General features: G+C 43.1%; 1 protein-coding gene across 1 annotated transcript; it reads left to right on the top strand.

Annotated features, from left to right (window-relative positions):
* The first annotated feature begins 6,981 nt into the window (after positions 1-6,981).
* On the top strand, positions 6,982-12,884 carry LOC308514784 (uncharacterized protein). The gene is made up of 5 exons (XM_081085088.1): positions 6,982-7,842; positions 8,493-8,619; positions 9,597-9,689; positions 10,217-10,299; positions 10,989-12,884. Exons 1-5 carry the CDS (start codon positions 7,762-7,764, stop codon positions 11,862-11,864), a joined length of 1,260 nt encoding a protein of 419 aa, XP_080941214.1. The 5' UTR covers positions 6,982-7,761; the 3' UTR covers positions 11,865-12,884.
* Positions 12,885-20,631: the final 7,747 nt, after the last annotated feature.

Raw genomic sequence — 20,631 nt, 5'->3', positions numbered from 1 at the left:
TCCCTGTACATAAAATGCACACAGAAAGACCTACCAGTAGATAAAGGAGTAGATGGAGCTGTCTAACATACTTTCACAGGGTCCTTTTTCACATCATTATCGGAGAATTGTAACTGGGTATTAGTCTGGAAAATCCAATCACATTGAACAGGGTGTGACCAACAGACTCTAATCCAATTTAAGCTCATTGGTATTTCCTGGATCAGGGTGTGTCCTAAGAACCTCGCACTAACTGGATTTACTGTCTTCCCAGGATAAAAGGGAGTTGAATAGTGAAAGGATCCATTTGCCACTAGACGAGGGAACTGAAGGTTCTGGGACGTTGGAAGAAGAGGAGTGGCTGCTTTGTGGACCTGGCCTCAGCATCCATTTGGCTCCACCATCTCCTCCAGCTTTCCACCTGGTGAGTTCTCCAAACACTACGATGTGAGCTGGCCACAGTCCCTTAACATTGTATGTCTTATCAAAGCAGCGTCCCATGATCTCCAAGTTTTATTGGGTCCATATTCATTCAACCCCACATTTCCGATATTTGACTGTTTGTGCTTCTTGTCCATCTTTGTCTTGAATCTATTTGCAATTTTGAATGCTTACCCCAAGATCCTAGATCTTGCTGCCCAACATAGTACTTGCCAGCTGCATGGGAGTGTAAGATTTAAATTAATGAAATGAAATAGCTAAACTTCAGACCCCCGATAGCACTGGCCAAAGGCCCAGTGTTCTAAAATCAAGAGAGCCTGGCAGTGACAGTCTGCCACATGCTGTAGGGCAGCGGTCGCCAACCTTTCAGACCTCACAGACCACCAGGGTCCGAGGACCACTGGTTGGCAACCTCTGCTAGAGGGCATTTCCTTCCCTCAGAAAGCACTATTGGCTCTTTGATCTATATCTTATGTTTTTGTTCTTTTTATGGTTGTACAAGCTTCATTTTCTGCTTCTCTGAATTAATTTCCTTTCATGTGTTTCATCATGTGACATTTTTCATTTTATTTCTCAAATGTCTTGAGATAGGTGCTTATATTTATTTTAATCATTTAAAAATGAACATATTAAAGGCAAATAATTGTTCATGAATATTGCTTTAGCTTTGTTCCATTTGTACTTATGCATAAAATAACTATGTTTCTATGCCATTTTCATAATGTGTTTGAGTATTTTGTGCCAAAAATTATTTTTTAATATATTTTTATTGATTTCAGAAAGAAATGAAGAGGGAGAGAGAAATAGAAACATCAATGATGAGAGAGTATCATTGGCTGCCTCCTGCACACCTCCTACTGCAATCGAGCCCGAACCCCAGGCATGTGCCTTTGACAGGAATTGAACCAGGGACCCTTTAGTCCACAGGCTGAGGCTCTATCCACTGAGCCAAACTAGCTAGGGCCCAAAATTCTTTTTTTTTTTATTTTATTTTATTTTTATTTTTTTTTATTGCTTAAAGTATTACAAAGGGTATTACATATGTGTCCATTTTATCCCCCCGCCCTAGACAGTCCCCCAGCCTCCCCTATCCCCCAGTGTCTTATGTCCATTGGTTATGCTTATATGCATGCATACAAGTCCTTTGGTTGATCTCTTACCCCCCTACCTCCTGCCCCCCAACCCTCCCCGGCCTTCCCGCTGCAGTTTGACAATCTGTTTGAGGCAGCTCTGCCTCTGTATCTATTATTGTTCAAAAGTTTATAATGGTCTCTATTATCCATGAATGAGTGAGATCATGTGGTATGTTTCCTTCATTGACTGGCTTATTTCACTTAGCATAATGCTCTCCAGTTCCATCCATGACGTTGCAAATGGTAAGAGTTCCTTCCTTTTTAGAGCAGCATAGTATTCCATCGTGTAGATGTACCACAGTTTTCTAATCCATTCATCTACTGATGGGCACTTAGGCTGTTTCCAGATCTTAGCTATGGTGAATTGTGCTGCTATGAACATAGGGGTGCATATATCTTTTCTGATTGGTGTTTCTGGTTTCTTGGGATATATTCCTAGAAGTGGGATCACAGGGTCAAATGGGAGTTCCATTTTCAGTTTTTTAAGGAAACTCCATACTGTCTTCCATAGTGGCTGCACCAGTCTGCATTCCCACCAGCAGTGCACAAGTGTTCCTTTTTCTCCACATCCTCTCCAGCACTTGTCGTTTGTTGATTTGTTGATGATAGCCAGTCTGACAGGTGTGAGATGGTACCTCCCAAAATTCTTTAAAAGAAAAAATTTACTTATTAACTTTCAGTTGACAGATTATGTCATCTATGATTGTCATTATTTTCTGGTTTGGTTCATTGTTTATGAGACTGTTGAATATTCCTTTTTTAATGTGATTTTTCTTCATCCTGGCACACAAACCATTTGTATGCAAAGACCAATATGCTTTTAAAAGTAGATCTTCTGCCCAGCTGGAGTGGCTCAGTGGTTGAGCATGGACCCATGAACCAGGTCACAGCTTGATTCCTGGATAGGGCACATGCAAGGGTTGCCAGTTCCATCCAAAGTATGGCTCATGCAGGAGGCAGCCGAACCATGATTCACTTTCATCAATGATGGGGTTTTTAAAAAACATATTTTATTGATTTTTTTTTTTACAGAGAGGAAGGGAGAGGGATAGAGAGTTAGAAACATCGATGAAAGAGAAACATCGATCAGCTGCCTCCTGCACACTCCCCACTGGGGATGTGCCCGCAACCAAGGTACATGCCCTTGACCAGAATCAAACCTGGGACCCTTGAGTCCGCAGGCCGATGTTCTATCCACTGAGCCAAACTGGTCAGGGCCATCAATGATGTTTCTATCCCTCTCTCCCTCTGCCTTCCTCTCTCTCAAATAAACAAAAAGATATTTTAAAAGAAATAGATCTCCTGTTTCAGGTTATTGTGCTCTCATGTACAAAATTCTAGAAGAATTGTAAACCTAATTCTAGTTTCCACATGGCTGAATTGTGTTGGTTACATTGGATGTTGAGAGTCACCAAAGGATGAGCTTTGATTTGTAATCCAGATTGAGATTATATTTTTTTTTCACTTTTAGTATTAATTTGAGGTCCATTTGTTTGGATTCATTGCCCTCCATGGTTTGTCTTTGCCTTCCTGTCTAAGCATTGCTCAATTGTAAGAGGTGGGAGGCAACAGTCTGATTGACACCTAACTACTCCCTTGCTGGCCCAATGGCCCCCAACTGCCCTCCCTGCAGGCCATCTTGTGACAATGTGGGGTGGCCATCTTTTGGCAGCCATCTTGTGATGATGTAGGGGTGGCCATCTTGTGATGATGCAAGGGTGTGAGGGTCAATTTGCATATCATCTCTTTATTATATAGGATTAGCTAAGGAAGATAAGTACAGAATTGGATTTGAGGGTCTCAGCTACCACGTCTTAACCAGTTACCAGATGGACCAAGTAGATTTCCTCATCAAGCCCAGCCATTCTTTACTCTCTGGGCTCCCTTGACCTAGAGAACTGAGGCAGTACTCTGACATTAACTCTGTGACTCATGTATGTCCTCTTGCTACTTTCTGATGGTGGAGATTTTAAGGTCTTGACTGCTTGGAAAACCATGCAGATGCATAAGGCAATAATAATGACACCTGAGAAATTCCACAGTGCTTACCTGCAGGTGGAAACCAATGTCTACATATGGCATGAGTCAGGGATCTATACACTTCGGATTCAGGGAGGGACTTGATTAATTATAGATGTTGTAGGTTCGTTAACATAGCACACTCAATATTTATCATGTTCCTTTCTGTAAGATATCTGTAATTTGACTGTCGTTATAGCAACGACAGCTACAGCCCTATTACAATTGACCCTGAAGAGTAGAGATCTGGGCATGTTAATCTGAGAGTTTAACACTGGTTTCAGTTTGTTAGTCTGGGAGTGGGGAACATACCCAGGTGAACACTGGGCCTTTCTGACAGGTAGGACTGGAAATTGTGCACAAGACTGGAGTCTCATGGCTTCTTTCTCTGTCCCCAGATTTGCTTGCTTAGTGCTTGGACTGTCTGTGGGTGAAAACCCAGAGAAAGACACCTGGCAACTGGATCATTGACCATGCAGCCACAAGTGAGTAGAGAATATGTCTTTCTATGGAAATTACATCCCAGGGCCATTAGATGGACAAGTGTTTCCTATTGGCATGGGTGTCTTAAGTGGTGTTCAGGCATCTGAGTTCCAACGAGGTTTGCCTGAAATAATGGGATAGATATCATGGGTCAGAAACTCATCAATAGGGAATCTCCTTCTCAACATTACACAGATTTATGACAGGCTACATTACCTTGCTTGTTTATAGAAGAGATCAGAGAAGTTTTCTTAAATTCAGTCCATAGGGTCACTGGTCAATCATGAACACACTAACCGTGTCTTTGGTTGAAATGAGCTTAGAGTGATGATGCTTGCAAGCAACAGAGACCCATGAAGAGCAGAACATAATAGTCCATTGTTGGAGGTACCTGTGTGAGCACATGAGCACAATTAATCCAGTGTTGCAAGGGCCAAGGTGAGGGCTGCTCAGTGTGGAGAGGAGCAAGACAAAGGTTTAGATAAATTATTATATTTTCCCCAATTTTAGGACTGACAATGATAAGAATGCATTTGCACTTTTGAAAATTTATAAAATGTGAAACTAAAATTACAGTTCCTTCTCTTACGCCCCCCAATACCACTTTTACCTCTTAGAAATTAATGGGCAGGGAATAGGATTTCCTTAATTTTGGCACCCATGAAGGAGAAGGGATATAGTAGGTAGAGTAACAGCTAGGTCCTTGGTAAATTTTTGGGAAACTACATAGACTAAACCAAATAATGAGGCTTCTGTTATTCTTTAGAATGAGACAAGATAAAGCTACCAGGAAAATAGTAATAACTGGTTGTGATGTCCCAGACAAAGTCGAGAATGGGAGGCCTCATCCCACAGGATGGTCAGGCTAGGACTGGCCTTCAACATAGCCCCTCACGGCCCTGGCTTGTGCTGCCGACCATCTGGGCTGTTGTTTGTTCTGAATACCTGAATTCTGTAGAAATAAGACAGAACACATCTACTGGTATCAAATTCTATATAAACCTGCTCAGTTCTGAGTAATGTCTAGTATTTCGTGCAGGTTTGCTACAAAAGAAACATTTTGTACATTAGTTCATTAAATGTTTCAACATTCATAAGTAATGACACCGGTTTATAGATGAGGAAACAAAAGTTCCTCTAGGAACATGTTTCAACCAATGGTCATGTCACAAATGTATCACAACATGGGCATTGTTGTGTTGTGATGAATTTATGGACTTTCTTGAAATTAATGGAAAAAGACAATTTATGTTATGAATTTATAAGTGAATATTTTATGACCACCTGTCCAGAAATTCTAATGATCAGGTTATGAAGAAACTCTCAGACTGTGTAAAACCACACCACATGTGATGCTTCTTTATAACAAACTAGAGGCCCAGTACACAAAATTTGTGCATGGGGGAGTCCCCTCAGCCGAGCCTGCACCCTCTCCAATCCAGGAGCCCTCGGGGGATGTCTGACTGCCGGTTTAGGCTCAATCCCAGGGCCTAAACCGGCAGTCAGACATCCCTCTCACAATCCTGGACTGCTGGCTCCTAATCGCTCACCTGCCTGCCTTCCTGGTTGCCCCTCACTGCCCCCCCTGCCATCCTGGTTACCCTTTAACTGCCCCTCGCTGCCAGCCTGGTTGCCGCTAACCGCCCCCCTACAGGCCTGGTCGCCCCTCACAGGCCCCCTGCCAGCCTGGTCACCCCACGCAGCATGCTTGTTCAGTCGTTTGGTTGTCCCTCACTAACCCCCTGCTGGCCTGGTCGTAGGCAGCCATCTTTGTGAGGGCATGATGGTCAATTTGCATATTGCCTCTTTATTATATAGGATTATTATGAATTCATAGTGTGTATGCTTCTAAAAATGTGTCTGAAAGGCATATAGCAGCTCAGTACTCACAGTGACCTGAGTGAAACCCCAAACACAGACTGATCTTTCCATACACCCAGCTCCCCATCACTCCTCAATGCTGTCACCCCAACCTTCCTCCTCCGCACACTGGCAGGAAGTGCTTCGTTTAACCTGGAATGTCCATGATGTTTCAGGAATCAGTGACTTTCAAGGATATAGCTGTTGACTTCACTCAGGAAGAGTGGGCCCTGCTGGGCACACCCCAGAGACAGCTGTACAGAGATGTGGTGCTGGAGAACATCAGTGACCTGGTCTCTATGGGTGAGTCTTACAACTTGTATGTATGTTTGTATGTATGTGAAAGTATTCATATTTGTAAGTGTCCATTCCTTCATGCATTGAACAGGTACATAGAGCAGCTGCCACTATTCCACACCAAGCACTGCCCTGATTCATAACCCACATAAGTGTTTGAAGAAAGATTGTTTTTACATTTTGTTTTCATCTCCACACTAGAATGCCATCTTGACCACAACTTTGTATCACCTTGCAATTCTGTCTCCAGCACTTAGAATATGGTGGAGAAATCACTGGACATTATTCACCCATAATTGATTTATCAAATACTTAAAAATAGGTTGAGTGTATTTGGAAAAGTAAGGGCAGATTACTGAAAATATGATCATTTTGATTACTCTTATGGAAATTATGTTGATGGGGTTTGGTTTGAAAATAATATTGAACCCACTCTGGAGCCATTAAGCTCTCACAGTTTGAGAAAACTAAGTATTCTGACTTCAGACTTTGAACCTGACCATGGGTATATTCATCTAGCAGTCTTCTCTGGTTTTGCCACCAGTCTGTCTTGTCTCCTGGTTGGGTGAAGGGCCTTCAATGTTTTCTCTGTAGAATATGTTGTTACCAGGACTGTCCCTCAGTCCCTCTTTGCTCCTCCTCAGTAACCTGGTTTAGACTTGGTAACAGCAATGGTTCATTTGCACAGGACTCAAATCCAGGTACCTTTCTTCCACAAACAGGGTATCGGATCTGCACCTCAGGAGCGCCTTTCCAGCTGAGGCCAGGAGAACAGCTGAGGAGTGAAGGGACTGGGTTTCTGCAAGGCCAGATGGCAGGTGAGCAGCGGGGGTCAGGGCTTCAGTGTGAGGAGGTGCCTGTCAGTGACTGAGTACGTCCTTAGAATATCAGGTGACGGCTTTGGGAAGTGAGTTACACATTCGAAAATCCAAGGGAGGACACCGGGAAGATTCCTCATCTTATCATTTCTTGCACATCTCAATCACAAGGCAGGCGTCCTTCCTCCCGTTTTCTTTCCATTTTAGGGGGAAGAACCAATGTGTACTTCTAGCGGTTGGACTTTGCCATAGTGATTCCTGTTGAGATAATCCCTCTTAAGGTTTTCCCACCATAGGCAGGCCCAACATCTCTGCACCACTTCCAGCTTTTCATGCTTTAATCTCGATTTCATTTGTCCCTAATTTTCAATTAACTTTACATTGTTTGTACTACGAGTGGTTGGCAAACTCAGTAGTCAACAGAGCCAAATATCAACAGTACAATGATTGAAATTTCTTTTGAGAGCCAAATTTTTTAAACTTAAACTATATAGGTAGGTACATTGTTATTAACTTAATTAGGGTACTCCTAAGGCTTAGGAAGAGCCACACTCAAGGGGCCAAAGAGCCGCAGTTTGCCGACCACAGACCTAGACTATTTCATTGGATATGCTTTCTAGAATGAAGTGCCAGGTTTGAAGTCATACATATATTGATCTTGCTGCATATGTACATTTTTTTCTTCCACTAACGCCATTGTAACAATTTATACTTTTTCAACCCCTTTAGGCATGAGAGACCCCTTTAAAAAACCAAAGAAGATATTAATGCAGCAGGTCAGCAAGAAGGGCCTATCCCCCGCCATGCCAATGGTAAGGCTCGTAGGTGTGAGACTAATCATCCAAATTAAATATGTGGCGATGAAATAAGTTTTCATGAACACACTGCCTGAAAGGGATTGTGTAGTTAACTTGGGATTAAGCTTTTTCCAAGCAAAAAAATTGGACAGTTTGAAATCAGGGAAGAAATCAGAAGAGCCAAAACAATAACCTGAGTATTAAACAGAGATAATATCATAAAATCAGTTCATTATCTAGTTGTTGAAACATACTATAATCTCCCAAATTTATCTAATAACTCTCTTATTGTGATACTAAAAAGAGAAAATATTTATGCTTGCCAGGGAGTCACAGAACATGCGTATGCAACTAATGTTTGAAGCATTTTCACCAGAGACAATTACTGACTGATATTCTAGAACTGATATGTGAGAAAGAAATGTATGGGTGTATGTGGGCAAAGCATTTACATTTTTTCATCTCTAGTCACAAAGCAGAATACAAACTCATACCTTGCATGTTTCTATGTGTTTGAAAGGCAGACACCAGCTCAGCACTGACAGTGACCTGAGTAGAACCCCAAACACAGACTGATCTTTCCATACACCCAGCTCCCCAACCCTCCTCCTCCGCACATTGGCAGGAAGTGCTCTGTTTAACCCGGAATGTCCATGATGTTTCAGGAATCAGTGACCTTCGAGGATATAGCTGTTGACTTCACCCAGGAAGAGTGGGCCCTGCTGGGCAAACCCCAGAAGAAGCTGTACAGAGAAGTGGTGCTGGAGAACATCAGTGGCCTGGTCTCTGTGGGTGAGTCTTAAAACATATATACCGTATGTATGTATGTATGTATGTATGTGAGTACATATGTGTGTTTGTATATGTAAGACGGTAAGTGTATTTATGCATGTAAGTGTCCATTCCTTCAGCTACGTAGAACAGCTGCTACTATCTTGCTCCAGGCACTGCCCTGATTCTCTCATAACCCTCATAACTGCTTAGAAGAAAGATATTTTTTTACATTTTTTTCATCTCCACACTAGAATGTCATCTTGACCACAACTTCATATCATTTTGCAACTCTTGTCTCCAACACTCAGATTATAGAAAAGAAAGCAATGGATATCGTTAATCCATATGTGATTGATCAAATACTTTAAAATACTTAGCATGTTCTAGAGCAGTGGTCGGCAAATTGCGGCTCGCGAGCCACCTGCGGCTCTTTGGCCCCTTGAGTATGGCTCTTCCACAAAATACCACGTGCGGGCGCACATGTACAGTGCGATTGAAACTTCGTGGCCCATGCGCAGAAGTTGGTATTTTGTGGAAGAGCCACCCTTAAGGGGCCAAAGAGCCACATGTGGCTCGCGAGCCGCAGTTTGCCGACCACTGTTCTAGTGTATTTGGAGGCTTAAGAGCAGACTATTGAACTTAAGAACATTTTGGTTACTATTTTGAAAGTTATGTTTATTGGGTTCTGTATGAAAATAATATTGAACCCACTATGGAGACAGTAACCTCTCACATTTTGAGAAAACTGAGTGTTCTGACTTCTTTCCTTGAACTTGATCATGGAAATCAGTATCAATCCGTACTTCCTGCTGTGGCCACATGTCTACTTTTCCCGGTTTGGTGCAGGGCCTGCAATGCCTTCTCTGAAAGTGTTGTTGCCAGCACCCACCTTCATCCACCTCTGTATTCCTCACGGTAATCGGGCTTAGACTTGGTCACTGCCATGGTTCCTTTGCACAGGACTCGTGATCCAGGTACCTTTCTTCCACAAACAGGGTATCGGATCTGCAGCTCAGGTGTGACTTTCCAGCTGGATCAAGGACAGCTGAGGAGTGAAGGGACTGGGTTTCTCCAAGGCCAGATTGCAGGTGAGCAGCAGGGGTGAGGGCTTCCATGTGAGGAGACGCCTCTCAGTGACTGAATATGTTCTTAGAATATCAGGTGAAGGCTTTGGACTTGAGTTACACATTCCAAAATCCAAGGGAGGACACCTGGGAAAGATTCCTTATGTTGTTATTTCTTGCACATAGGAATGAGAAGGGATGTGTCCTACCTGCATTTTTCTTTTTCTTTGTGGAAAAATATAATTGTGTGCTTCTTACAGTTGGACTTGGCTGTAGTAATTCTTGTCCAGATCCTGCCTTTTCAGGTTTTACCACAATGGGCTGACCCATCATCTCTCACCAGTTCCTGCTTTTCATGTTTCAATCCTGATATTATTTCCCCCTAAACTTCAATTTACTTTACATTGTTTGTACTACCTAAAATATTTCATTGAACACACTTTCTCTAATGCAGTGCCAGGTTTAAAAACATATATACTGATCATGGTGCATATATACATAGTCATTCTGCTAATGACATTGTAACACATTTTATTTTTCGATCCCTTCAGACATGAGAGATCCCCTTAAAAAACCAGAGATGATATTAATGCAGAAGATCAGCAAGAAGGGCATATCCTCCACCATGCCAATGGTAAGGCTCATAGGTGTGAAACTAATCATCCAAATTGAATATGTGGCAATGAGATAAGTTAGTCATGAGCACAGCTACCTGATTGCAATTGTATAGTTAACTTGAGATTAAGCTCTTTTCAACAAACTTTCGGATAGTTTGAAATCAGTGAAGAAACAAACATGAGCCAAAGCAATATCTTGAACAAAAAAGACAATATCATAACATTTGCTGATTACCTAGTTGTTGAAACAGACTAAAGCAGTGATGGCGAACCTATGACACGTGTGTCAGAGGTGACACGCGAACTCATTTTTTTGGTTGATTTTTCTTTGTTAAATGGCATTTAAATATATAAAATAAATATCAAAAATATAAATCTTTGTTTTACTATGGTTGCAAATATCAAAAAAATTCCTACATGTGACACGGCACCAGAATTAAGTTAGGGTTTTTCAAAATGCTGACATGCCGAGCTCAAAAGGTTCGCCATCACTGGACTAAAGTCTTCCAAATTTATGTAATAACATTCTGATGGAGATACTAAAAAAAAGAAAATCTTTGTGCCTGCCAGGGTGTCATGTAACACACACGTAAAACATTTTCACCAGAGAGTATTTCTGACTAATATGCTAGAATTGATATGTAGAAAATGATTGTATGAATGTATGTGGGCAAACCATTGACACCTTTCATCTCCTTCCACACAGCGGGAATCTCACACTCCAGAGGATCCTATTGAATGTGCTGATTTGAGTGATGAATTTACTCATAGATCAGCTGTGAGTCAACATTCTTTAATTGAGAGAGGAAAGAAATCTTATGTCAGCCAACAGTGTGAAAAGTCACCTAGAGAAGAGTCATGCCTTAGTAGACACAATGAAATTCACACCAGAGGTAATATATGTGAATGTGGGAAAGCCTTTAGCAATGTCTTCAGCCTCAGACGACACAAGATGACTCACAGTGAAGAGAAACCATTTAAATGTAATGTATGTGGGAAAGCCTTTTTACAAAGATCTGACCTTAGAAACCACAATCGAAGGCACACTGGAGAAAAGCCTTATAAGTGTCGTGAGTGTGGGAAAGCCTTCAGTCGGAGTTCTTACCTAAGACAGCATGAGGCAATCCACAAAGGAGAGAAACCATATGAATGTCCCCTATGTGACAAAACTTTCAAGCAAAGATCTTACCTTAGAAAACACGAGAGAATCCATCCTGGGGAGAAACTGTATGAGTGTCATCAGTGTGGGAAAGCCTTTAATCAAAGCTCTGGCCTTAGCCAACACAAGAAAATTCACAGCGGGGAGAAACCACATGTATGTTCCATATGTGGGAAGGCTTTCAGTCAAAGTTCTGAGCTAACACGCCACAACAGAACACATTCCAGAGAGAAACCGTATGAATGTGGTCAGTGTGGGAATGCCTTCAGTCAACATGCTAATCTCACAAGACACCAGAGAACCCACACTGGAGAACAGCCTTATGAATGTCGGCTATGTGGCAAAGCCTTCAGTCATCGTTCTTCCCTTAGAAGACATGAGGGAACCCAACACAGGGGAGGAAATCATGAAAGCCTTCAGTAGATAGTCTGACCTGACTGCACATCAGATGGCATTGCATATGTAATAAATGTGGAAGAACATTGACCATAGCTTTATCATTTAAACACACCAGCACATGCACACATGAAAGAAACCCTCAGTAAGCAATGTGGAAAATCTATGAATCACCAAACTCCTTGGCCAGAAAGACCTGTAATATGTGAGTGGGTCCACGTGTGTGGTAACTGTGCAAGCCTTCAATCATTGGCCTGATTTCAGATAACGTGACAACTCATATTGTAAACATGCTGATTTAGATGTCCTGTGCAACAGCTCTGAACTTTGAACTTTGAAGACACTTGACATATTGTTCAGAGGAGAATGTGTAAGGCTTCACTTATAATTATTGGTAAAAGGAATAAATTTCACCAGGAGAAACCCTATGACTGTGGTCACTATTGACAAACATTCAGCCAACTATCAGATTTTGTGGGCACATCAAACTCAGTGAGAACTAAACACTAAAACAGAAAATCAGAACATGAACCTTCTTGAGGAAACCCAAACATTTCTTTACAGATCATTCACACTAGTGAAGTTATTCAGGGTAAAAATCACAAGAAACCGTTTATTCATAAAGCAACACTTGTAGTAAATGTGAGCATTCATTCATACAGTACAAAACACACTACGTCAAGAAAGCAAGGCCTTCAGTGATCATTTATTTTTCAGTCAACCTTAACTTTCCCACACCAAGTAGATAGCAATCCTAAAATCAAAGCAGGGGATAGCTTAATTAAATTTCATATCATAAAATATGAGTGTATGTGCTTCTGTGTGTCTGTGTATGTGTGAAAACTTGTAAAGAAGTCTCCAACACACAACTCGGCAAATAATTGATTTTTTTTAGGAAATAAAAATTGTTAATAAAACTTGTGGCATCAAATGTAGGAAGCTAACATGATCTGGAAACATTGAATGTGAAATTTTGTAAGAAATTCAACTTTAAATATAGCAATGCTGGCTGTATTTTAAATAATAAAATCTGTTGCTAAAAATGCTGAATATTGTTGTTCTAGTTTTCCTTTTGCAGTTTTGAACAAATACATTCAAGACTGTACTTCTTGGCTGGTGGGAGAGAACCAGGCCTCAGGTTCACACAGCCCTTTTCCCATGGCTCCTTCCACACACCTCAGGTCCATTCCTCTATCTTGCCTCCAACACCCTGGTCTCCTTCCAAGCCCTGGTGCTGATCGAACTCTGCGCTTCAGCCCCATGGGCCAGGTGTCTCTGAGTGACATGAACCTGCTCAGGCAAGGTCATGGGGGCCTATCAAAGGCATCTCACCTAAAGTCTTGGTGGTACTTCTGCCTATGTCTCTGCAACATGAGGACGGGGGACAGAATCCTGCCCACATGGACTCAGAAAGCTGTTCTAAAGACTCTTATTGAGCTACACGTGGGGGGGGGTGGATGGACCGCGAAGTCTCTGAGCACACCCTATACCAGTGATGGCGAACCTATGACACGTGTGTCAGAGGTGACACGTGAACTCATTTTTTTGGTTGATTTTTCTTTGTTAAATGGCATTTAAATATATAAAATAAATATCAAAAATATAAATCTTTGTTTTACTATGGTTGCAAATATCAAAAAATGTCTATATGTGACACGGCACCAGAGTTAAGTTAGGGTTTTTCAAAATGCTGACACGCCGAGCTCAAAAGGTTCGCCATCACTTCCCTATATCTTAGTTAAATCAGCGTTGTTGCACCCACCACTAACCCCAGACTGGGCCTTCGCTGTTTCTCCCCCACCTCAAGGAGCAGCCCAGAAAATAAAGCTGCAATAAGATAATTTCCCTAATCGTATTAGCCACTACCTGAGCTGCTTTTTAAATAATTAAGAAAATTCACCTGTCCCAAACAAAATGAAAGGATTTCACCACTTTGTTCCTAGAGATGAAAATGTTGTCCTTCAACAAACACCCTTATTGAACCTAAACATCAAGAGCTGGTCTGTGCTCTTCCCAACAAGCACAGTCCTCAACCCACGGGCCTCACTGAGACCCAGTACATGAGTACATTCTGAGGTTGAAATGGACATGTACTTCTTTCCTAAAATCTCTACGCAGGTGATTTCACTGTAGAGGCAGGGTGGGGCAATGTTAGCCACATCTGAGGAAGAGGAGGAATTAAGTCTATGGTCTGCCTGCCAGAATAGGTTCCTCCCATCTGTAGTTGAATTCAGCTGTAATTCTGAGCCAACACCTTTCAGAGACCAATCAAAGTGCGTGATTTCATGTCCTTGTTTTCATTAGAAGGTGGGCCCCCATCAGCTTAGGTGCGTAGGAGGCACTATTTCTAACAACTTGCACAAAGGACATCCTGAGACTGTGCACCTCTGGTTTTCAACGTCCTGTCAGGTGTCCATGGAAAGGCGAAGTCCTCAGTATTATAGCTCGGAATGGGCAACCGTTTCCCTGAAAACACTCAGACATTTCCATCTCCACCAAAGCAAGCCAGATCTGCTGGTGCTCATTCAGTCCCCCCTTCCCCGCCCCCCGCTGGCCCAGGAGCACAGAAGAAGCCACTGCCAACATCAATGGGCTGAGACATGGGAACCCAGAGGACCCTGAGGCTCCCAGGAGGATTGATGGCAGAGCCTCTGGTCCATCAGTGTGATGTCCTGCTGGACACAGGATGTGCAGGTCAGACTTCAGGGTCCAGGGGAGGACTGGGTGTGGCTCAGGAGACCTGGCTGTTTTGTAGGGGGCCCACCCAACCTCACATTGAATACCACGAAACTCAACGACTATATGAGATGATTTAGAATAATGATAACTGGCAATACACAGCACGATTTTTAACAGGTCCAATTTGAAAGCAATTTGTAAAGTTCTCTATTAAAAAATGTAAAACACCCCTAACTGAAAAAAGTGACATTAAATAAGTGGCAGTTAACACATTCAGAGTTGGGAAAATTTTTCACATGAAAACACTTTTGATAAATTTCGTAATTCTGATAGATTCCATCTGCAGACATGAGAAACAAATTGAATAATTAATTATAAGAATTAGATGAATGTGGCATTTTCATATAATTCCCATGGTAAAAGGGACTTAATTTTTAGGCAGGACACTGTTATATCTGACTTGGGTTAGTGATTCTGAAGGTGGGTGGTCCCACCTTGTCCAGGGGGAAAGGGGGTTAAGGTGAGTTAAAGTCAGAGGCAGGACAAGCAGGGATAGGCCGCCCCTGGGAGACTCATTGACCAGGATGAGCCCAGGGTGTAGGGACCCAAGGGGAGGAGCCAGGGTTCCAGGGCCTGACCAGGGTCAGGGGGGGGGGGGGGGCGGGGGGGGGCACATTCATCCATAATAGAGGAAAGACAAATGGGAAGGCCAGTGGGGGTTCAAACATATGCAAATTACAAGATGGGAAACTACCCAGAGTGCTCACAGTTCAAAATCAGACATGCCCCACTGAGCTGGTGCCAGCTGGGGTGGATTGGGTGACCTGCTTTAAACAAAAAACTCCCTGGAGTGAAGGAAAAAAGGCTCAAAAGGGATTATTTGAGTTTCTCTTCTTCAACGTCTCTTAGTAAAAAGCGAGGCCTGTGCCTCACACTCTCCATGGCCAGATGCCAGCGGACGAGTAACTGAAGAAGGTATCAGGTATCAACCAGTAGGAGAATCCCCTAAAGGAAAACGTCCCAGTTCCTGTGCATCCACCCCGGAAAAGTCTGTGACCTGTGGCGACAGAGACGTCGGTGTGCCCACATGGATCGACCCCCTCCAGCCCGCCCCAGGCCTTCAGCAACCTATTATCTGTGTCCATGGGTTATGCATACAAGGTCTTTGGCTGATTGCCTCCCACCCATCATCCCCCACCTTCCCTCTGAGATTCCGCACTCTTTCCATGCTTCCATGTCTGAGTCCACTCCATTTTCCAGTTTATTTTGTTACTTAGATTCCACATGTGTCCTCTAGAAGTTTGGTTTTGTTTTTGTTTTTGTTTTTTTTTGTATTTTAGGTGCGCCTATATTGGATACATATACGTTTACCAAAGTTAAATCCTCTTGTGGATCAATCCCTTTAGTATTATGTAGTGACCTTTGTTGTCTCTTGTGATGGCCTTCATTTTGTCTATTTTGTCGGATATGAGTATTGCTACTCCAGCTTTTTTTTTTCTTTTCCATTTGCATGGAAAATTTTTTTCCATCCCTTCACTCTCATCCTGTGTGTGTCCTTTGTTCTAAGGTAGTTCTCTTGTAGACAGAATATAGTTGGATCATGTTTCTTTATCCACTGAGCTACCCTATGCCTTTTGATTAAAGCATTTACTCCATTTAATATGTAAGGTTATTATTGATAGATACTTATTTATTGTCATTTTAATTATGTATGCCTAGTTTTCTCTCTCTGTTTCTTCTTCTCATTACAGCAGTCCCTTGAACATTTCTTGTAATGCTGGCTTGGTGGTGATGAACTCTTTTAGCCTTTTTTTTTTTGGTCTGGGAAGCTCTATTTTACCGTCTATTTTGAATGATAGCCTTGCTGAATATAGTAATCTTGGTGTCAGATCCTTGTTTTCCATTACTTGAGTACTTCATGCCATTTCCGTCTGGCCTGTAGAGTTTCTGATGAGAAATCAGGTATCACTCTTATGGGAACTTCTTTGTAAGTAACAGTTTGCTTTTCTCTTGCTGCCTTTAAGATTCTCTCTTTGTCTTTAATTTTTGGCATTTTAATTATGATGTGTCTGGGTGTGGACTTATTTGGGTTCTTCTTCCTGGGGGTTCTTTGTGCCTCCTGAACTTGTGTGACTTTTTCCTTTACCAGGTTAGGGAAGTTTTCTACAATTATTTCTTCAAATACCTTCTCTATTCCTTTCTCCCTTTCTGCCTCTTCTGGCACACCTGCTACTCTAATATTGTTACATTTCATGTTGTCCCACAGCTCTCTTGAGCTGTCCTCTTGTTTTTTTAATTGTTTTGTTTTCTTTTTTGTTCTCTGAGTGAGTTTTTTCAACCCTGTCTTCTAACTCACTGATTCAAGCCTCAGCTTCCCCTAATCTGTTGTGTATTCCTTCCAATATGTTCTTTACTTGTGTGATGCCATTCTTTATTTCTGTTTTCATAGTTACTATATCTTTTCTCATTCTGTTGAGCATCTTTACCATCATTACTATGAACTCTGTTTCAGATAAATTTCTGATCTTTGCTTCATTTATCTCTTCTTCTGAAGAATTCTCTTGTTCTTTCATTTTGGGGGTTGTTTCTCTGTCTCCTCATGTTGGCTTCCTGTTTGGCTTTGTGAGTCTGTATTAGGTAGATCTGCTATGCCTCTCAACCTCTAGTGCAGGAGAGTTTCAAACACTGTTTCTGACTAATTAGATCAGGTAGAGACCCAAATCCTCCAGAGATGCTTCTGCCTATAGACTGATAGGATTCTGACTTGAATTGCCCTCAGGCAATCATTCTCAGGTGTGGTGAGAGTTGTTGTTGTTGTTTTTTTAATTGGGTGGGGCAATTGCTTCTGCCTGGAGATTAGTGGTTATTTTATCTTAACACATTGTGGGCGGATCATGAGCATTCTCATGTTTTCATATTACACAGTGTTTCACATAAATGTTAAAGGCACGCCTTAAATATTCATTGCATTTTGAAGTTATTTATTACATGTTCTTACAAGCTAATATCTTTTTAAAGTATGATACTTTGTAAAACGTTTTTTGTACTTGTTCAATAGAAACTTATCTGGCCACTGAGTAAAGCTAGCAATAAAACTACTGGTGTGCAATGTGTTAAGTGGCCTCCAGGCAAGGTGTTTTCCAATAGGGTGGGTCATCTGTGTGCCCTCTCGCCACTCCCCCAACAGGCCTCCTGTATAGCAAATGTCTGTGTGGGAAAGATGTCCTCTCCTGCTTGGAAACTTGGGGTGCCTAAACCCCGAGTCCCCAATCCTAGATTCTGCTCACACAACTCCAGTCCACTCTGCCCTCCCTCTGCCAGATCACAAGGTGGGTGGCTCCACTGGGAATTGTGTGTGTTGGGCCTTTAAGAGGGTGCCTGGATTTCCAGCCATCACTAGCTCCCAGGCAGACAGCTACCCCACTGCTCTTCACAGACAGCTGCTACATGTGCACCTTTGTCAGTTCTGTGCTCTCTGCTGGGGGGCCCAGATGGGGGATTAGACTCCAGAGTTCTCAGTCGCAACCCCCCACAGCTGAGCTCTGTCTCCAGGACTTTAGTTCCTGTCTGTGGGCATCTGGGCCAGCCCTTTCACACCTCTGCCCCTCTGACCAGTCTCTCTGCCGTCTCCACTTTCAGTCCTCGGGTATCAGGGTTTTCTCCAGTTAGCCTTCTGTTGATTATTCAGGAAGCTTTTCTGTATTTGAGTTGTAATTCTAGTTTGTTCCGGGGAGTGTGTCCATGCAGCATCCACTTACTCTGCCACTCAGTAACGCATTTTTATACTAACTTGGACAAAAGAGACTTCTTGCCAGATAGTGACATCAGTATTTGGGTTATACAAAGGTACGCCTGCGCAGGGCACACAGTACAATCACTGTGTCCTTGCTCTTGCACCTACGTATGGCAAATTGGCCTTTTACATCCGGCGTACTCTGATGAGGGTTCCCACACTCAAATTAGCCCTGAACATCCAGTGTACTCTGGACTGGACCCACACTGACCCCTTATACCGGGTGGTTTCTAGGGATACCATGGCCTATTTGCCAAATCCTTGAACACAGAGCTTCACTAACAATGCCAATTGTAGTATGTTAGTACTACATTGTACCAGTACTCCGGCCCTAATAGTAAAACTTAAGAATGCCCAATGCCATGTCCCTGACGGTCCATCCCACCAGGATCAGAGGGGGTCATGGGATGGGCTTGTATGGCCTGTTCTTCACTGTCTCTTTCTTGTAGGGCATTGGTGGCATTGCCAGGGCTGGATCAAGGGGTGCAACTATAGCTTATAGTTATACCTGCTTCCAAAGGGGATAGGAGGGCTACCCAGGGCCCTCCTAGTAACAGACCATGGCTGGGTCTATACTCCCTGTCCTCCCTCTTGGCGGAGGGGGGGCCTTGGGCCATATCAGCTCATCTGTTGCTTTCACCTGCACATGAAGTGTCTGAGGATACCTCTGCAAACACTCATCTAGCCTAATCTTCTAGGCTAGGTTGGTCCACCCCTAGGTGGAGCTTACATTTCCTGTCCCCACATGGTGTGACGGCCTACTAGCCACGGTTGCTTGTGCCATCATGGCAACCACAAAGACAGCCCAGCTGTCTGTTGTAATGGCCAAAGGGCTACTTTGCTCAGTATCTGAATCGAACTACACAGCTCATCGTTCTACACACCCAGCTCCCCATCATCCCTCAATGCTGTCATCCCAACCCTCCTCCTCCGCACACTGGCAAGAAGTGATTTAACCTGGAATGTCCATGATGTTTCAGGAACCAGTGACCTTCAAGGATATAGCTGTTGACATCACCCAGGAATAGAGGGCCCTGCTGGGCACATCCCAGAAGAAGCTGTACAGAGTTGTGGTGCTGGAGAACATCAGTGACCTGGTCTCCGTGGGTGTGTCTTAAAACTTGTATGTATATGTGTGTGAGTGTATTTATGTCTGTAGTGTCCATCCCTTCATACACTGAATAAGTACATAGAACAGCTGCCACTATTCTAGTCCAGGCACTGCCTGATACTCTCATAACTGCTTAGAAGGAAGATGTTTGTTATTTTTACATTTTTTTCATTCTCACACTAGAATGTCATCTTGACCACAACTTCATATCATTTGTCAACTCTGTCTCCAGCACTCAGAATATGGTGGAGAAATTAATCGACACTATTCACCCATAACTGATTGTTCAAACATTTTAAAATATGTATTATGTTGCATGTATTTGGGAAAGAGCAGAGTATTGAAAATATGATCATTTTGATTATTCTTGTCAAAATTATGTTGATGGGAATTAACTGGGTCCTCACAAAATGATTGAGAGCCCAGGTTTGGGAAATAGTTGCTGTTCCTAGGATGTACACTAGACGGCAGCACAGAAGAGCATTTGCTTGCAGGGTGCATCTGATGGTGTGGGGTTCCAGTCTGAGACAGTGTCCTGTCCCATCAGCTCTGGGTGCTCTGCGTGTAGGAGGGCTCTGACCTGAGAGGGTTGAAAGTCCTGTCTTTCCCGATCTGAGCCCTGTGCCTGTGGGGAAAGGTCTGATCTAACAGAGTAGGGGGTCCTTTCATGTCGGCCCTGGGTCCATTGACTGTGGAATGTGGACACGACGGAGAGCGTGTGGGGTCCTCTGACATCATCTCTGGGTCCTGTGACTGTAGAGGGGGGAGTCCACCCTGAGAGAGTAGAGGGTCCTGTGACCCCAGTTCTGAGTTCCTGTTCTTGTGGAGTCACATGTGGGAGACTGGGGTGTCCTGTCACATCAGCTGTGTGTCCAGGGAGTGCTGGGGTGAGTCTTGCCCTATAAAAGTGGGGTGTCCTGTCACATCAGCTATGTGTCCAGGGAGTGCTGGGGTGAGTCTTGCCCTATAAAAGTGGGGTGTCCTGTCACATCAGCTGTGTGTCCAGGGAGTGCTGGGGTGAGTCTTGCCCTATAAAAGTGGGGTGTCCTGTCACATTAGCTATGTGTCCAGGGAGTGCTGGGGTGAGTCTTGCCCTATAAAAGTGGGGTGTCCTGTCACATCAGCTATGTGTCCAGGGAGTGCTGGGGTGAGTCTTGCCCTACAAAAGTGGGGTGTCCTGTCACATCAGCTGTGTGTCCAGGGAGTGCTGG

The sequence above is a fragment of the Myotis nattereri genome (genome assembly GCF_964212035.1).
Source record: "Myotis nattereri genome assembly, chromosome: 2".
In the NCBI taxonomy this organism is placed as follows: Eukaryota; Metazoa; Chordata; class Mammalia; order Chiroptera; family Vespertilionidae; genus Myotis; species Myotis nattereri.
This window is presented reverse-complemented; position numbering and strand designations above follow the sequence as displayed.

What these genes read in the sequence shown, in the direction of transcription:
- LOC308514784 (XM_081085088.1), top strand. Translation starts at nt 7,762, where the DNA reads ATGAGAGACCCCTTTAAAAAACCAAAGAAGATATTAATGCAGCAGGTC. An exon ending in TATCCCCCGCCATGCCAATG is followed by an intron (nt 7,843 to 8,492) that starts GTAAGGCTCGTA and finishes ATGATGTTTCAG; the next exon opens with GAATCAGTGACCTTCGAGGA. An exon ending in TATCCTCCACCATGCCAATG is followed by an intron (nt 10,300 to 10,988) that starts GTAAGGCTCATA and finishes CCTTCCACACAG; the next exon opens with CGGGAATCTCACACTCCAGA.